The following is an 18,552-nucleotide window of genomic DNA, read 5'->3' as shown; positions in this document are numbered from 1 at the left end:
CCTGCTCTGCCAAGGCTGCTAAAGCAGCTCTCAGAGTGGCACTGTACCAACAAACACTCCCCCAACCAAAACAAGCTTTAAGCAACATGCATCTTCAATATCTGGGATGTCCCCATGGGAAGGAATCAGATGAGCCACCCCTAAAAAAACAGGTTCTCTCCTAGAGCTGAATTAAATTTAAATTAAGTCACAGAATTGAAAATTGACTCATCAATCAATCATGAAATCATGAAATTTACATAATGTTTACATACTATATTATATACATATTATATGTATACATAATATATACATAGAGTATTTACAGCATAGTCTGTAGAAGGCATCCAGCAATGGACTGCTTTATTTCCAGCCTGGCACACAGATCAATGCCCTGCTGGGCCAGAGCTACCTGGGACAACAGACAGCAATGCAGAGAAATACAAAATGCCTCCTAAAATGTAAAATCCAACTACATAAATTTTAAATAAAGGAGACTTTCCTGCTTTTATCCTATGTCAAACATTTCTGATGACCCTTTTCCATCCCATTGTTTTTGTTCTTCTAAAGCCTGGGATATTATCAGACTAACAACGGATCAAGATAAAACATTTTTCTAGCTATCAGTACCCAAAGGTACACGAGCTGGTATCCAAGTTTGACTTTTAATTAAAATTAAGATTCCTTTGCTGAGACTCAGCCATGGCTCAGGGTCTTGCCCAGGGAAGCCCACACCATGTGAAGCCAGCTGTCATCTCTGCCATGCACTGCCTTTCAATCACTGCCTTACAGCGAGCACCTCCCTTTCCTGAGCTCTGCGCTGGGGGCTGCTGGGGCTGCTGCTTCAGACACACTCGAAATGGCTTTATCCATCTGTCCTGAGAGGTGTTAAATGGGAAGTGTGGGGCTGAGCACAGGCTGGAACTCATCCCAGAGATGCAGAGTGACTCAGGCAGAGCTCTGCCCTCCTGCAGCAGCAACACGAGTTATCTCAGTGACACGTCCACAGCACACACCCCAAATCCTCCCTCCCACCTCCACACAGTGCTCGGCTTTTCCTGGGAATCTCATCTCCCACCATCTGCCCCACGCACAGCAGCACTGCTGCCAGCTCCAGCCGGGCCTGGAAAACACCCAGCATCCAGGTGGCCACAGATCCAGGCCAACCACGGGCCAGAGTCGTGGGTGAGCAACAAGGGCAGGGTGTGAGCTGAGGGGGTCGGGAGGGATGCACTGAGTCACTGCTCAGCTTGGCCCCTGAACACCAGGTATCAGCCAGTGCCTCTGGCAGGATTACACACCAAAAATCCCAACATTGCATCCTGCTCCAGAGTGCAACAACACCTGGTGAGAAAATGGCAGGGAAAAGGGCACAAGGACATGAGGTACCCAGCAGCCTGTCACTGCAATGCCCACGAGCCCCTCTCCCTGCAGGGCTCCTGCTGGGTTTCCTTGATGCCCAGAAGAGCTGGACAAAGTGGCTGCAGAAAGATGAACAAATACTGAACCTGCAACTAAGTCAGTGAAAAGTCAGTCATGAGGCACCAAGGGTGAACCACTGACACAAAACCACACATTTGTACCACTGTGATTACTCTAACACTGGTGGACACACACTGTAGAGCTCACAGATTTGACACTGAATTTTATTTCTTGGAAAATCACATTTACAGACAATTTAATTTGCAGCTACAAAGCAAGTACTGGCAGTGTGCAATTTGGATGCAGCGACTCATGCCAAACTTATAAATACACTGTGGGGACAGAACAAATACAAATTGAAAATGAACCTTCCACTGGGAATTTGGGTATTTTAAAAACTCACCAACTGCTGTAAATATACACCAAAGGGACACAGCTTCCTTCAGATGTTCTGTGCCTTACTACCACCAAGAGCAAACAAAGGTTCAACTTGGGGCAGCAAATACGCAAAAGACCATTTCCAGTGTCACAAGGAACTTCTCTGGGACGTGAGCAACCTCCTATTAATAGGCACCCACATGCAGTAGCACTGAATGGCCTCAGACAGAAGTAAAAAGGCAGGTTGTGACTGTGGCCATGAACTGACTCCCTTTTCCCATCAGCTGGGGGCAAGGGCATGTTCAGAAGTGCTCTTCATACCCTCAGGGTAATAACAATACTCTTAGTGTGGTTGTCCCACTTGGGCCTTTGAAACCAGCAGCTCTGTCAGCCCTCCCTGGGATCCCGTCCCAGAGACCTGGATGAGCTTGTGAAGGCTGAACAAAGGCGGCAGCACTGCCCATCATCACCTAAACTGTGACACCTTTGCCACCTGTCCCTCAGAACTGAAGTGCTCCAGGCTGGCCAACAGCCATCAGGTGAGAGCTGCATCCCTTCAGATGCTACAGTTTGCTTTGAGCTTCTGCTTGATCTTGCCATGATTTTCTGTGCCTTAAAACCAGCAGCAAAAGCTCCAATTAAAGATGGTCAAGCATTTGCTTTCATGTAGGAGAGCAGAACATGTTCCTGGTTTTTATGGTGAAATACATGTCAGCTTTGAGAATAGAGCCTTCAAACCCTTAGCACTGATACTCCTCGTTGTAAAGATTTATCTTACTGCAGTTTCTGCCATCATTACCAGTGGATTAAAATTTCCAGCCTGAAAAGACACTGTGGACGATGTTGTGATCTGCAAACTGAAGGTGCCTGGTAAGGTCTCTTCTTTAATGAGTATCAACCAGAGTCCATTAATTCCTGCAACTGTTCACCTGCACTTAGATCACACAAACAATCTGGCATTACAGCAATTATCCTTCAAGAAATCCTGTCATGCTCTGAAATACTATCAAGAGGAATTAGATGATGAGCTGTTCAGACAGATATTTTTCAGCTCTTGTCTTCATAAGCAAAATCTGCAACTGAACTCCTGCCAAAGCCAAGATTTCATACTTAACAGAAGGGACAGATTATGTTGTTGCCTGAACTAATATCTGTTATTTAAAGTTCAGCAAAGCAATTTTACATATGACTAATATAGTTAAACACATCTAAGTGCTTTGCTGAATCAAGGCCTAAAAGAGATTCTGTTGGTATCAGGGCTGAGACAGAATCTGCATTTAAAAACCATCCTAACAAGCTTCAGTTGTTTCCCCTAAGAGATTGTGAATAAAGATCCTCATTGAAATACCTGATCTCAGGAAATCAGATCACTTTGGCTTCTACCTTACCTGAAGAGAATTATTTGACCTCTGAAAAAAAGCTATCTAAGGAGCATGGCTTTAGGCAGAAGGCTGTAGGGGTTTACAGAGATGTGGCAAAAATCTACTGACAAAGCAAGGATCTGAGATGCTGAACTTGCTCAGTTATGGGAGCAAGGCTCAGCCATCCAGAGCCCACTGAACACATCTGAGAGGCAGAAAAGCAGCACATAAAACATACCCAATAAGTCATCTACTCTTCATTTCCATGTTAATTCTAATCTCAATTTACTGAGAAAAAAATCTCATTTTTTTGAGGAAATCCTGTACAACTCTGAATCAATACATTACTGAGGGATTTTCCCAAAGTTGCCAGAACCTAAGAAGACAATTAAGAGATTTACCATCTGAGCATTTTACCACAATGTCTAGAGGAGACAGGAGTATTTACTGTGTACCTGAAATAGTTTCTCATTTTTCTGCATTCATATCCTCAAAGAGGGAACCGCCCTCACTGCAGGAGACCCCAGTAACCCCCATTCCATCCTTACACCTCTACACTGGCAAGGCTGGAGCCCCCACAGAGGTGTCCATGGCTGAGAGTCTGTTTTTGGTTTTCCTCTTAATTACAAGCAACACAAACCCCTCAGCAATGATGTGATAAACAATGGTGGGAGTGGGAAAGGACAGCACTGGGAGCTCCTGGGAAGGCACAGGATGGCCTGTCCTGGCACATGCTGCCCTCTTCAACCAGGACACTCTGACAGATGGCACCTGGCACTGAAACTGATGATAAGCTCAAAGAAATTCCTAAGAAAAGGCTCTGATTCAGGCAGAATTTCCACTTCTCTGCACAACTGCACTTGTCTTTGCTGAGTTACAAACACTGACTGCCAAGTGAAGAAATGAGGCCTTGGAGGCTCCATCATTCATTATCACATTTCAGCCTGAGTGGTCTCCAAACCACAATTTTTTCCCACGGGATTGAAATATTATCTTATTTAATTGTAGCAGGTTAAGTATTGAGCCCTTATCTAAATCAGATATTTTCAGGTGCAGAAATATTGTTCTTTGGTTATTGCTTGTATTTTCTACAACCATTCTATTGAAAGTAAAATTGAAAACTGCTAGAGATGAGCTCAGATAATTCTTGTTATTTGAGGGAAAAAAAGACAGACTAAAAAAGACAGAAAATTTCGTGCTCCTATTCTCACATTTCTAATTTGTGTTGTGATGGCATGGCCAGGTTTTGGTGCTGGGGTGGCTTTGTGAGAAGCTGCCAGAAGCTTCCCTGTGTCCAGCAGAGCCAAATTTGGGCCCATCAGGGACAGTGGCAGCACCTCTGGGGAACATTTAGGAAGGGAGAGGAAATCCCCGTGGAATTGCAGCTGGGTGAGAGGAGTGAGGGGATGGGAGAGGAGCAGCTCTGCAAACCCCAGGAGGGGCAGGAGCTGCTCCAGGGCTGGAGCCCGGGGTGCAGCCCAGGGAGAGGCAGCTGTGCCCCTGCAGCCCCCGGGCTCCAGGATGGAGCAGAGATCCCCCTGCAGCCCCTGCAGGGCCCCCCACGGGAGCAGGGGGTGCCTGAAGGAGGCTGTGACCCCACAGGGGACCAGGGCTGGAGCAGCTCCTGAAGGACTGACTGCACCCATGGGAAGGATCAGGATGGAGCAGCTCCTGAAGGACTGACTGCACCCATGGGAAGGATCAGGATGGAGCAGCTCATGGAGCTCACTGTCTCCTGTGGGAGGGACCCCACACTGGAGCACAGGAGGAGTGTGAGGAGCCCTTCCCCTGAGGAGGAAGGAGCAGCAGAGATGACCTGGGATGAGCTGAGCACAGCCCCCATTCCCCATCCCCCTGCACCACTGGGGGAGAGGTGGAGAAAGTTGGGAGTAAAGTTAAACTCAGGAAGAAAGGAGGGGCGAGGAGAAGGTGTTGTAAGATTTAGGGGTTTTTTCGCCATTATCCTACTCTGATTTGGTTGTTAATTTTTTTTTTTTTTTTTTTTTTTTTTGGTGCTGTGTCAGTAACTGGTGAGGGAGCTCTCCCTGCCCTTATCTTGACTCGTAAGTCTTTCCATTTATTTCCTCTCCCCATCCAGCTGAGGAGGGCAGGGATGGAGAGGCTTTGGTGGGCACCTGGTGTCCAGCCAGGGCCAACCACCACATAAATACACACAGATAATAATACAGCACAGATATTGGTTTAGGCAGAGAGAACCAATGGACTTCTCTACTCTCCTATCAAAGGCTCAGAAGGAGCACCAGTGTGTGTGTTGTGACCCCTCGCCTAACAAAGATCATTAATGATCACCCAATTACCTAAAGCTTGGCTCAACTTAAAATATTCTCCAAAGGGACATTTGGTCTTAATTTGAAAACAAAGAAGAATCTGCCACTTCTCTTGTTATTTTGTTCCAGCAGTTAATCACCCTCATTGCAGAAAAACTGTCTTTGATTTCCTATTTGAATTGTGTAATTTCAGCCTCCAGGAAAGATCTCTCCTGTGTTTGTCCCCAGTACATGTGAGACCACTTTCTAATGCTGTTTTATGGTTCATGTACTTAAAAGCTCCAGCCACATCTCCTTCCCATAATTTCAGATACCCAAAATATACTGGGCTCTCGTGATTAGCTTTTCTCCAGCCTTTAATCATCTCTTTAAGTTCTTCTGGGTCCTCTCTGGTTACTCTCATCCATTTAAAGGTGGTCACCAAACCTACAGCTCAGGATTCTCACATGGGTCCCAGCAATGTCAAAAGGTGAACTCCCTGCTCATAAACTGCAGTCCTGGGAGAAGTCTCCATTTGCTTGGCCGTGAGCTCCTTTCAGCACCATTCTCAAGGGTGCAGGTCCCACAGACAGGACCTGCATGCCTTGGTCCTGGGGTGTGGATCTACTGGCACTGTACTGAACCTCTCTGGGTTTTCCATGGGTTAAACATCCCAAAATGCAGTGAGAAACAAAAGAGTTAATGCAACAACCTCCTCCCAGCTACGCTCATGTTGATCCTATTTCAGAGCTGAGTTGAGAGGAAAAGCTCTGCTTTGGACTTGCAGCGGTTTGAGTTTGCCAATTTGACATCTCCAGGCCAATGTACCAATTGATGTGGTGCCTCTAGCACTGGCTAAATTGCCAGTGCACCCACTAGAATTATTTACTCATTTCCTGCTGTGAGATAGGGTTAGGAGGGAAGGCAAAGCAGGCTCAAACTTTGAAGGGTATAAAGAAAACTTTTTTAACAGGAACTGAAAGAAAAAATAGTAAGAATCAGAATAAAACCTTCAGAACACTTGTCCTTCCCCTACACCCTCTTTTCTCTCAGAAACAAATCAGTCAGTTTACCATCTCTAACATAGTCTTTCTCTAATTTACTTAGGGAGAGGAGTCTCTCTCGTCAGTCTATGAAGACCTCTCCACAAGAAAACAGTTTTCTCATGGCTTCAATGTCACAGCAAATCAGCTGCCTGGGAGAATGGAAATCTGATCACCATGTCAAAGTCCCTTTCCTCGACTTACAGTTTTCCCCACAACATGTCAACTTATGGGGTGCTACTTTTAAGGATTTTGAGTAGTTCAGAGCAAAGTTCTCTTCATCTAACTCTGAGATCATCTTCAGCTCTAGGAACAGAGGTCTTCTTCTTCTCTGGGGAAAAGGGTCTTCATCACTCTTCTTCTCTCTCTGGTTAAACTTCTCATGGGATCACAGCTACTTCAACATTTGCTTACTTCAGCAAGAATGTCTTTGCTCATGTGTACAATGCAAATGCTCCACTGCCCCATACTTCTCATGAGTTACAGGGAAAAGTCTGATATATCAACCATATCTTCTCCATAGCTTACAAGAGAATTTTAGTCCAAAACATCTCCAATCCCCTCCCATCAGACACCTGACTCGTTCTTCTTGTCTAACCTCGATGTCCCCATGCTGTTTCTCTATGTATCTTCATCTCTGTCCTTCTCTTTCCTCTCTTCTTTCTTTCTCCTTTCCTTTCACTCAGGAGGGAGAATCGATGGAGGTTTTATCTGTGCAGTGAAAGGAAGTGCCCAAACACTCCCCTGCCAACGGGGTTGTACCAGAGCTTGCAAACAGAAGGAAATCCAAACTTTCTCACTGGTGACCTGTCCTGGTGGGCCCTCCAGCCCAGAGCAGCACAGTGAGAGGTTCAGAAGACAACCTGGAGCATCTCCCTGTGCAGTGACTCATGGGAAGCCTGAATCACCAAATTCCAGGGCACTGAAGGGTGGGGCAAACAATGCTTCAGGAGGACATGTCTCAAGTTGCCCCACGGTAGGTGAACACTGGCCACACACACCTCTCCAGAAGAGTTAGAAAAGCTTGTGTGTTTAAATAATTGAGCTGGGTTGGTATTTTGCTGTTAAAATACACTTCTTGTCCCTTATACACTTTTCTAAGGAACAGTGACGTGCATACAGAGCCCCATGGTAGCAAACATGCAGCCTGAGTACTTAAAAACAACATTTCTGCCCCAGAGAGGAAGCTGGAATTCACCCATGCAATTAGGTTAGGTAAATGCTGTGGATAGACATTATCTGATATCCTATTTTGTAATCCTTTGCTAAGCAGGATGCTGTTCACTTTGGGAGCCAACAAAACAGCTACTCACTTACTCTGAGACCTGAGCAAAGTCATGAGCAATCCCTGAGGGTTTGAGATGAGTTCAACCCCACATCTGGTAACAGTCCAGAGTCATTTAGAAAGGTCAATAAATTCTACATTCTGGTTGAAGGTTTCTTTAAACCAATATTTATCAGTACAGATCTCAGGAGAAAAGACAACACTTCTGTCAGAAGTGAACTTTACAATATTCTTCTGATTATCAACTTATTTGATTCTATGCCAATAATATTTTATTCTTTTTCTAATCCTTAATTAATTCTTTTCATAAACAATCTGTGCTCAGCACATTCTGCTCAGACTAAATCTTTTGCTGATATGTATCATAACAAGATTTTCAATATCCAGGCAAATATTTTCATATATAAGGAACCTCACTAGATGTGTGCATAAAACAAGAAAAATCACCTGACTCCTGAAAATTGAGCTCTCACACTTCCCTTGAGCTTGGTGGGAATTTGTGAGCTCTCAGCAGTTACAGACAAGACACTGAGGAAGTCTCCACAACTTCAGTTCACAATGCCTGACTTAAGGCACACTTCTGAAAATGCTGCCCTGAATTTTCCATTTCCCCTGGCAAAGCCAGGACTTCCCCAAATCACACACAAACACATCTCTTTCAGATTAAAAGGGAAACCTAAAAAGGTCCTGAGAACAGCAAGGAGGAAACAGTGATTTATCATCTAGTTTTCCCCCACAAAAATAAAATCTTGTAATAGCATAAGACATTTCAACACACAGTTTCTGTTTGTTCTCGTCACACTGTCCCATAAGTGAACAATTTTTGAGCACTGTGCATACACAGAAATGACAAATACACATGCCTGACTAGACTTGCATTTGCAAATAGAAAGTGACAAAAAATGGTTTTGGCTGAACAAATTTCACCTTTTTTTTTTCTATAAAAATGATACATGCACATTACAGTTCCATAAATGCCAAGTGATTTAAAGCATACAGTGCTTCTAACAGCCAGGCTGAAGCCATTTTGTAAATGCAGCCCTTCAAACAACAAAACAATACTTTTCTGGGCTGCTTCTTAGGAAAACATCATTGAGCACTTACAGATGGCAAATAAAAACCAACTTTTGAAGCAGGAGCCCTGCGTGGGAATTTTGCCTGGGGAAGCAGGCAGGATGAGGTCTCACTTTGTGCACTGGTTGCTAAAGGCAGCCACAGAACGAGGGCACGGCAGATCTGACTTACCACAAGAGCAGCACGTGAAGCAGTTGGTATGATAGAGGTTACCCATTGCTTGGCAAGCCTGGCTCGCTCCATACACACCTTTTCCACATTTTATACAAATACCTACAAAGCAGAAAGAGAATCAAAGTTAAAATCCTCCACAGCTCCTGAAAACAGCTCGAGGCCATCGATTCACGACACTCATGATACCCCCACCAGGCCCTAAATCAATGAGCTCCTCACCCTGAATAGACTGAAGTACCCAAGAGAGCAGAAGGTGGCTGCAGTCAAACAAGTGTGTGGAAATTAACCCAAAATTAGGGGGGGCCAAGCCTCTGCTGGTGTTTCAATGCAGGGAGACCGGGGCTGGCTACAGACAGAAACCCAGGGGAGGCAGGTGCAGCCAGAAAGGACAGAGATATCCACACGCTCCCTGCAAACAACTCTGCCAGCCCAAGAAATAATCGAGTGAGACCTTCACAACAGAGTGCTCTACCACATGACATTCAACAACCACTGATAAAACAATTCAATCCAAGCCCAAAAGATTTCTCCTTGGCCCTCTCCACAAACACATCAAACAAGTCTGTTTGCAGTGAAAGCCACTGGGAAAATGGATCTGTCAGTCACATTCAGTAATTGTTTAATTCCCCGTGAACAGAGGATGTAACCTCATAAACACAACCTGGCACCTTACCACACAGAACAGGAAAGCCTCTGCCTTCCTTTTGGTCTCGGGGCAGAAATTCAGGCTGGCAGTTGTGCTTCAGTGGGCTCAGAAATTCACCTTTACTGCCCACGCCTGCTCCTGGCAATGCCAGGGATGACTCCCACGCAGTCCTCAGGAGACCAAGGCACCAGGAGCCAACAAGTCAGGGGTCAGCTCTACACATGGCAAACTCACAGGGAAGATCATGATTTCAGTAAGCTCTACTTAAGAGGATTTTTTTGGGATGGTTTGGTTTTGGGGAGTATTTAAAGCTATTTCCTCAAAGGTTTGGTTTTTTGTTTTTTTTTTTTTTTTTTTTTTTTGTCTTTTCCCTATGCATTTATTTCTACCTATGCATAACCTCTCTAAATTCAAACCAAAGGAGGGAATTAATTCAAAGGTTACTTTGGTTTTGTCTCCCTGTGAAGAAAAACTTAAACTCTAGAGAATCCATGTCCTACTGTCACACAATTGGGACAACTGATTTTTAAGTTTTTCTGAGATGTCTATAGGTCTCTATTCAATCCGAGCAGGACAGTCCATCAAGACAAGGCTGGTGATATTTTTAAAGTATTATAGCAGAAAATAAAAATGGAGAATTTTTTTTTTTGCTTCAAACAACTCTAAAGAAACTGCTGTGTTCCATGTGTTGTTTGAGGCTCTATTTCTACAAGTGCATGCACAAGCCTGGCATTAGTCATTAGCACCAAGAAAACTGCTAGAACACCTAAGAACCCAGGAACTGCAGAACTACAAAACTGGGCTTTTGTCTTGCAGAATTCTCCCCTGCTGTGCTGTGAACATCCTATATAAGCACATGCAAAATAAAATGCAAGTTCTTTGGGGAAAGATCAGTGTGCTATGAACAAGCATCCCTCTCCTGTCCTGGGAGACATCCCTCCATGAACTTCTCCAATGTGAGAGCTTCCACAGGCTGTAGGAACTGCTCCATCCTGGTCCCTTCCCATGGGTGCAGTCAGTCCTTCAGGAGCTGCTCCATCCTGATCCTTCCTATGGGTGCAGTCAGTCCTTCAGGAGCTGCTCCAGCCTGGTCCCTTCCCATGGGTGCAGTCAGTCCTTCAGGAGCTGCTCCATCCTGATCCTTCCCATGGGTGCAGTCAGTCCTTCAGGAGCTGCTCCATCCTGATCCTTCCCATGGGTGCAGTCAGTCCTTCAGGAGCTGCTCCATCCTGGTCCCCTGTGGGGTCACAGCCTCCTTCAGGCACCCCCTGCTCCCGTGGGGGGCCCTGCAGGGGCTGCAGGGGGATCTCTGCTCCATCCTGGAGCCCGGGGGCTGCAGGGGCACAGCTGCCTCTCCCTGGGCTGCACCCCGGGCTCCAGCCCTGGAGCAGCTCCTGCCCCTCCTGGGGTTTGCAGAGCTGCTCCTCTCCCATCCCCTCACTCCTCTCACCCAGCTGCAATTCCACGGGGATTTCCTCTCCCTTCCTAAATGTTCCCCAGAGGTTCTGCCACTGTCCCTGATGGGTCCAAATTTGGCTCTGCTGGACGCAGGGGAAGCTTCTGGCAGCTTCTCACAAAGCCACCCCAGCACCAAAACCTGGCCATGCCAGCCCAGTGCAACAAACCCCTTCCAAAACTGAACTGCAGCAGTTCAGAGCAGCATCAACGCAGCCATCAGTACGAGCTGTGCAATGTGATCAGACTAATGGGGAACAGTTTAAAAATACAAGTTAAAAAAAACTACGAATTCCAGTACTGACATGGAATGACCCTTCATTAAATCACAAGGTTTATTGGTGTTTATATCTTTAACTCCCTCATTTCATGTCATGATGGAACGTGCCTTTCATTCAGCTAGCTCAACATCCTGGCACAATGTTGCCATTTTAGACTATTTATCAAATGAAATGATAAATGTAAAACCCAATACATCCATTAATATTTTTTAAAGTCTTAAACCTGATTTCAGAAATTCAGGGAGGCAAAAACTATAAGATCAACAGCTACCCAAGGTAAACCTAGTGAGACAAACTAGCTGCCATCCAGATCCATCAGTTTATTGCAAACCTGTCAAGAAAATGCCAGTCCTTGGGCGAGCTCAGCCCTGATGCATGAAATGGGAATTTCAGAACATTTGTTGCCTTTTCCAAGGCTGCCAAGCCTATCCATTTATTTGTTACCAAATGTTATGGAAAACATCTATTTGCCCTGAGTTAAAGGTTAACTGATCAAAGATGGCTATTGATTACTGTGGGCACTGTCACTGGAAGAGCTGTCCTGTGAGCCAGCAGCTGCAGGAATTCCTCACTCCTGGCAGCAGCACAGAGCCCAGGACCCTGCAGCTGTTCCACCACACCCCCGGGGCTCTGCAGGGATCCTGGGGCAGGAGGGGCTGCACAGAGCAGAGGGGGCACACCTGGAACACGCTGGTGTCACCTCAGCATCAGGCCCTGGTCTGACGTCTCTGTTCCCTCTTGGCCGTGGGGACAGAGCAGCCCCTCCAGAGCCCCCCAGCTCCTGGGCGCTCCTTGCCCACCTTCTCACGCCAACGCTGGCTGCTATTGATGACCTGGCTGGCAGGTTACACTGACAGAACTACACATTCCCATCTACACTTACAGCTACTCAAAGAAGAGCAGGAAACCAGTCTGTAACTCTGGCAATTCTGGCTCTGAGCTCTTGTGCACAAATCTACTACAGTCCACAGTGCTTTGATAAATGAAAGTTATTACCTCATTTCTTTGCCATTGCTGCACTGAACCATCAGAAGCAAAAGAAGGATTTATTGTGGATGTTAGACTTGCACTGGCCTCTCCAAGCAAGTGATTTGTTAGGAGCAGCTGTCATTTTGTTAACTTGTTTTCTCCAAGAGAGTAGTCATTAACTCCAGGAATGAATGACCACAGAGATTATTAGCATACTAAAAAAGCTTATGTAAAATTCCAGAAGTGTATTTTGGAAAATATATATGCAGCTGCAGTGTGAGTTTAGTGTGAGCTCATAACTGTCTAGGAAAAGCCCTGGTTACACGGCTGCCCAGGTCTGCTTTTCCACCAGTCCCAGCCCAGACTGCACACTGTGGGCTTGTGAAGCCCTGACACAACAGCTACGTCACTTTTCCCCCCTTCTCCAGATTTAATTCCAAGGCTTGTTAAACCACCTATGAAGAATGTTCTGTTGCAGAGCAAGTCTGGTTTCTGACACTTTCCTTGACATGATTTCAGATCAACTTCTGCCTTCAAATGATTCCTTGCCTCTCCTGACACCTCGATTCTGAGCAGTCAGCTGTACCCCAGATCTTTAACACATCAGCTGCCATGTTTCTACCAAGGTCATCAGCTCTCCTACAGATCCAGTGTCTCAATCCAGGAAAAGACATTACAAGATGCTGCATATACTCAAAGCTGCCATGAAGGCTGGAGCACAGCATCACAGCAGCCCTTTGCTGGGGTGGAGGTATGTTCACACCCTCACAAGGTGTAGAGACTGAACTAACACCCCCTGGAGTGCAGCAAAAGACCATCAACAAAAATGGTACCAGAAAGAGAAAGAGCTCCTAGAGACTCCCTGCTGGACTCCAGCACACGGCCAGTGCTCCCCACACCTTTAACCAGTCCACTTCACTGAGCTTGACCACATCAGTGAGAACATCATCTCTGGACACCAGCCCAGCAAGCCTCCAGCATGGTATGGCAACAGAGCTGGCAGAGGCACAACGCTCCCTGGATAACTCCTACACCAGCAAACATGGATATCAGCACCAGCAGAACATCACACAGGTATTTTCTATGTGTTCAGTGACTTTGCTCCAGACTCGAGACCAAATACAATGCATTATAGGCATCAGCAACAACCTATTTTTTCAGCCTGCTGATACCTGTAGGAGCTCCCTGTGCATTACAAGAAGTTCAGTTTGGGATCTGTACATCAGATCCTATAATGCTCTTTTGGCCATGCCAGTACAGGCTACTACTTCATACAGACTTCACCAGGAAGCCAGAATTAGGAAAAAGACTGATAAATGCCATGCATATCATGGCAGATATTTAACCACCTTTTGGCCAAGCTTTGTACTCAGACACAGGTGGAATTCAGCCTGTGCTTGCTGCCATCCTTATGTAACCTAAAGGCAAAGGTTTAGCATGAATGCAAGAAAAATGGTACCACATGGCCTCAACTCCAGCAGGCAGCAGCTGTGTGAGCTGGGAGAATCCAGCTACACACACTGAGCACCACGGCCCGGGCAGGAGCTGCAGCTTTACTGCCTTACAGCCACACTGTACCTCCAGGATAACTGCTACATGCTGCCTACAGCAGGAAACAACCAAGCCCTGTCATCAAGAGCTATGGTAAAGCTAAAATTAACAACTAACACATGGCACAGATGACTCCCTCCCTGCCTCTGCAGTTCTGGGAAAAGGGCGGACGAACATCACGCTGGGCCACTGCAAAGTCCCCTTTTCTTCTCTCAGAGATGGAAAACCACCTCTACACAAGCCCCAAACAAGATTCTTCACACCTGCAGCCTATCCATGGCACAGGGGCAGGGAAATGGACACCCACTGCCATGGAGCAGGGAGAACAAACGAGGAGGGAAGTCTCAGCTCCAAAAAAAAAGCCAAAGTGCAGCAAGAGCTGCAAGAGCAGAGGGCTGTGGAGGGGCTGGATCAGCACCTGCAGGTGCCCCTGGCCAGGAGAGGTGCTCTCATACTGCCTGCAGCCAGTGATGTCACACACAGTGCTGCTGCTACCTGTAAAATGTGTTTTAGAAGAAGAAGGCAGGTGACCAGTGGAGCCCCAGAGCTGCCCTGGGCCCAGGCAGTTGCTGCACTGCTGCTGCAGAACCTGCTGGGCTCCCAGCAGCTCCCCTGCTCATCCTGGGCTGGGGCACCTTGGACTGCAGAGGTGACTTCAGGGCAGAAAAATGCTCCTTTCCTTCCAACAACCACAGGAGGAGGGATCTTCCAACACACATGTAACCCCTCAGTCAGGTGCAGACAGAAGACATGGGGCAGAGGGAGGGAGGCAGCCTAGGGAACCCTCCCAGTCCTCGCCACCATGGGCAGCTCTCACTGCAGGCCTTTCATCTGTTACCAGGCCGAAACCTTGCAAATGTACCAAGGATTCAAGGATATCTAACATGAAATGAAATCTGGTACATACAAGTTATAAATAAATACAACCTGGACATGCCAAGCAGCATAATCCTGTGATAGGAATGATGGAAGGACTGCCTGGCTAAGCTACCAGCACTGCCTCTGCCCCAAGAAAGAGCAGAAGACACCACAACTTGAATTAAGGCTGAAAAATACAGGTTAAGAAAACTGAGAGATGCTCAAGTGAATGTTTTAGGCTCTCCTGCCAAGCTCCAGCTCATCCACACCTGGCACCCCGACATCTGGCAACACAATCCCAACTCCAGCTTGGAAGTCCCCACGTGCTCCCTGCACCAACTGTGCTGGAGTACACTACACTGGAGGAACATGGGCAACAACACCTAACACAGCTTAGGCAAAGCAAGGCAAGAAGCAGCCTATGGACTGGGAAACTTGGTTGTCACTGTTAAACCTTTTTTGAGATTGCCCCTAATCTTACTTACATCCTCAAGGAATAAACCATAAACTATTTAGGCCCTTGAGATATGCATCTGCTGACTTAAAAAGATCTTCATCACTTCAGTGCCTGTCTGCTACAGGAGGCTTTACTCAATTAATACACAGAGGGATGCATGTGTAGAACTTTACTCAGAAAAATCAAAATTTGAGATAATTTACGTTTGGCTACAAATGCAACAAACTTCACATTCACTGGAAGTTTTAGGTTCTGGAATAGTTTCTAGGTTCTGGAATAACTTGCACTACCTCCACTCTGCCTATTGCTTAACAAGGCTTGTGTGGGACAAAGCTGCTGGGAGAGGTTCATGGCCACAATGGAAGGCACTGGGAGCAGCTCCAGGAATGCCAGTGCTGATCAGAGCACAGAGCCAAGCTCTACCTGCCTGAGGATAAGCACTGCCAGCAGGACTCAGCCTATTCCTGCTGGCTCTGAAAGCAGCCATACATGCTGTCTGTTCTGTTTTATCCTTAACCCTTCTGGAGTTTCAAACGCAGGGTAAGGTAATGGGCAAGTGTTTGGGAACACAAAAGGCCACAGAAACAATTCACTAACACCACCCTCCCTGACTCCCTATTTTAGCAGCTCCAAGCCCAGGGCATGTCTGTGAGTTAAAGCAGCTCCAGGCCAGCAGTGCAGAATGGAGATGCCACGGGAGTCAGGATCAGCCCTGATCAGCAGCTGATACAAACTGGAAGGAAGGCTTTTGTTACTGCTGAAGTAGATCCACCCCAGCACACAGTGAAAGCCCGAAGCCAGCACAGCAAATGCTTATTGCTCCATACAGTATGTGAAATTACTGCTCTGAAGCATGAAATTACTGACACTATCTGCAGGGTTCAGCCTGCCCCGGTGCCTCTGCAGAGCTCCCCTTTGTGTGAACCTCTGACAGCACAGGGCTGAGCATGGCCCCACTGCTACCTGCACTCCTTTAGTTACACTGATGCTTGCTTTACAAATATTCACTCATTTCTCTATGTCTTGGTTTAGTGCATGGCAGTTCCAGGGTAATTTATACTTCTCATTTGGCATTTACGGAAAAATCTTTTGCCACTGAGGCACTGAAGTGGAAGACAGAGGAGCTCTCGTGGCTGCTCCACGGGCTGTGCAACTTTGGGTTGCTTTGTCTGGGATTCAGGGCTCAGCTGACTGCTCAAGGCTCGTGCTCACATTGGCAATCACAGCACAAGGGGGCTTGCAAATAACTTCAGCAACCAAAGTACTAAGCAACAATAAAGACAGAAAAAAAAAATCCTTTTTCTGAAAGTACCTTGTGATGACTGGGATTACCAAAGCAAGGAGACACACAGCTAGGGTGATAAAGGAAGGCACCACTGGGAATGAATAACTTAGAGGGAAAGTCTGTAAATGACATTCCCTGTCCTACTGCCCCTCCCCTGTTGAATACCTGAGTGTCTTGATGTGGACATGAGCACTCTTAGAGCTCAAAGGGATCAGGTCAACAGGGCCCTTCAGCTCAAACCACATTTCCTGTGCCTGGAGCACAGTGAGTGTAACCACAGTTATAATGCAGCCAGTTGAGGAGGGCTGCATTTCTAGCAGCATAGCAGCAATCAGAGGAGGACAGGCTATGGCCAACACCTGGAGCTGGCACAACTGCTGGCAGAGGACACAGCAGCACAGCCAGAGGCTCGGTGAGCCCAGCACACACACACAGGTAGGGCCCAGAGCCAGCAGAGCTGAGCCATGCTCCTGCAGCTCCTGGCTGCAGTCCAGACTCATCAAATACCAACATCCAAAGCTCCACAGTGCTCCTGAGCAAATTCCCAGGAATTAGGAAGCTGGTGTGAAGCACACCAGGGCATTCAGCCCAGCTCTACACTCAAACTGATAAGGAAGAGAGCAGACCTTCACACTGTACATCCCAATATAATGGGCAAGAGAAGTGGCAGTTCACAGAGGGTGACAGAGGAGATTTTCCAAAAAAAAAATTTACTTGTTTTTTAGTTATCATGGATGCTACAATTTATACCAGATGCTGGTTATACCAGCTGGGGATCTCCTGAACTCTGGGGTGAGATGCTTGCCATTACTTCAGGCTTTGGCATAATGCAGGTCAGACTGTAGACCTTTTATGTTCTATTTAAGCTCTTATTAAAGTTTTATTTTCCAGTGACAGGTTTACAGACATTGAGACAGTTTTATTACAGCAAATAAACAATAAACTAAATATTTAGAGCTCATATGGCCATCGTCCTTCCTTCCTGCTGATCCCACACATTAATAATAATACATTTATCTACACATTGCAGATTTTTTTCTAAATAAGTGACAGTGTTCACAGTACAGAACCAGTCAGAAAACCTACTGCACCAGCCCCCTTTTCCAGTTTTGATGTTCCTAGTTACCTTTAGTTTCTGTCTTGGCTCTTTTCTATATTAAATGTGAGTCACTGACACTTCTGTGGTCTTCAGAGTAAAAACCTCCTGAGACGACAGAGAAGAGAGAGAATCACTTTAAATACTTCAGCTTAGAGAAATCTGTGCAACCAGGTATCAACAGTGATACTGAGAGCACCAACAATGCAGCCCCAATACCCTGAACTCCAGAGCATGTCAGAGCTGCAAACATCAGCTGCACAGACGTCAGCCTGGAGACTTTTCATTACATTCTCCTGACATTGCACCATGAGTCATCACTCTAATATATGGCAGAAAAAGGTCATATATTACAGCTGCCTTCCTTGACATATTTCAAATGGGTTCATGATTAAACAAGAAGACTAGTCTAAAAGTTTCCAGGTGCACTTTCCTATTTTCTTAGATAATGGTCTATTTCCAGCACGAGCATGACAGTCTGGAAAAGGCATGGAATTACGTAACCACGTTTGGTTACAAACTCAGCAGCTCCTTCCACAAGCAGCTCCCGGCCCCACAGGGACACCATAGCCCCACAGGGGGACACCACAGCCCCACAGGTCCAGCACCCACCTCACAAACCTCTGACACCTCTCCAAGAGCCCCAGGGAGGCTCTTCACCATTCCCAGAAGCATAAGTAGGTTTGCTCAAACACAGCCATGCACATAGGTAACAAGCTAATCACAACAAGCTAATGTTTAGACAGGCTGAACTATTCACTTAAGAAAAGCTGGAAGTGACTTAAAAATCTGTCACCTCAACCCTCTGAAGCAGTTTTTTTTTTTCAGCCACTTCAAGCCCAGTGACTCAAGGATGCCTTGAGAACATCAGGAGGAGGAATGTACCTTGCTGTAAAGTAATTTGCCACAGGTTTTCTCCCACCTTTAGTCATGAAGGACCTGGCAAGCCTCAGTGAAATGTCTCCTCTGCA

The 18,552-nt window shown here is 46.3% G+C and overlaps 1 protein-coding gene across 2 annotated transcripts in view; it reads right to left on the bottom strand.

The window, feature by feature from the left end:
• Positions 1-18,552, bottom strand: part of WTIP (WT1 interacting protein) — an 84,185-nt gene that overhangs the window by 44,941 nt on the left and 20,692 nt on the right. For both annotated transcript variants that reach the window (XR_015806187.1, XM_014892588.2), the window contains exon 2: positions 8,981-9,082. Coding sequence is in view for 1 of the 2 variants with exons in the window: in XM_014892588.2 (XP_014748074.1) it covers positions 8,981-9,082 (102 nt within the window). In the remaining variant the exon portion in view is untranslated. The remainder of the gene's footprint in view (positions 1-8,980; positions 9,083-18,552) is intronic.

Source organism: Sturnus vulgaris, chromosome 12 (genome assembly GCF_052056855.1).
Source record: "Sturnus vulgaris isolate bStuVul1 chromosome 12, bStuVul1.hap1, whole genome shotgun sequence".
Taxonomy (NCBI): Eukaryota; Metazoa; Chordata; class Aves; order Passeriformes; family Sturnidae; genus Sturnus; species Sturnus vulgaris.
The sequence above is the reverse complement of the archived record's forward strand: the minus strand, read 5'-3'. Positions and strand labels throughout refer to the sequence as shown.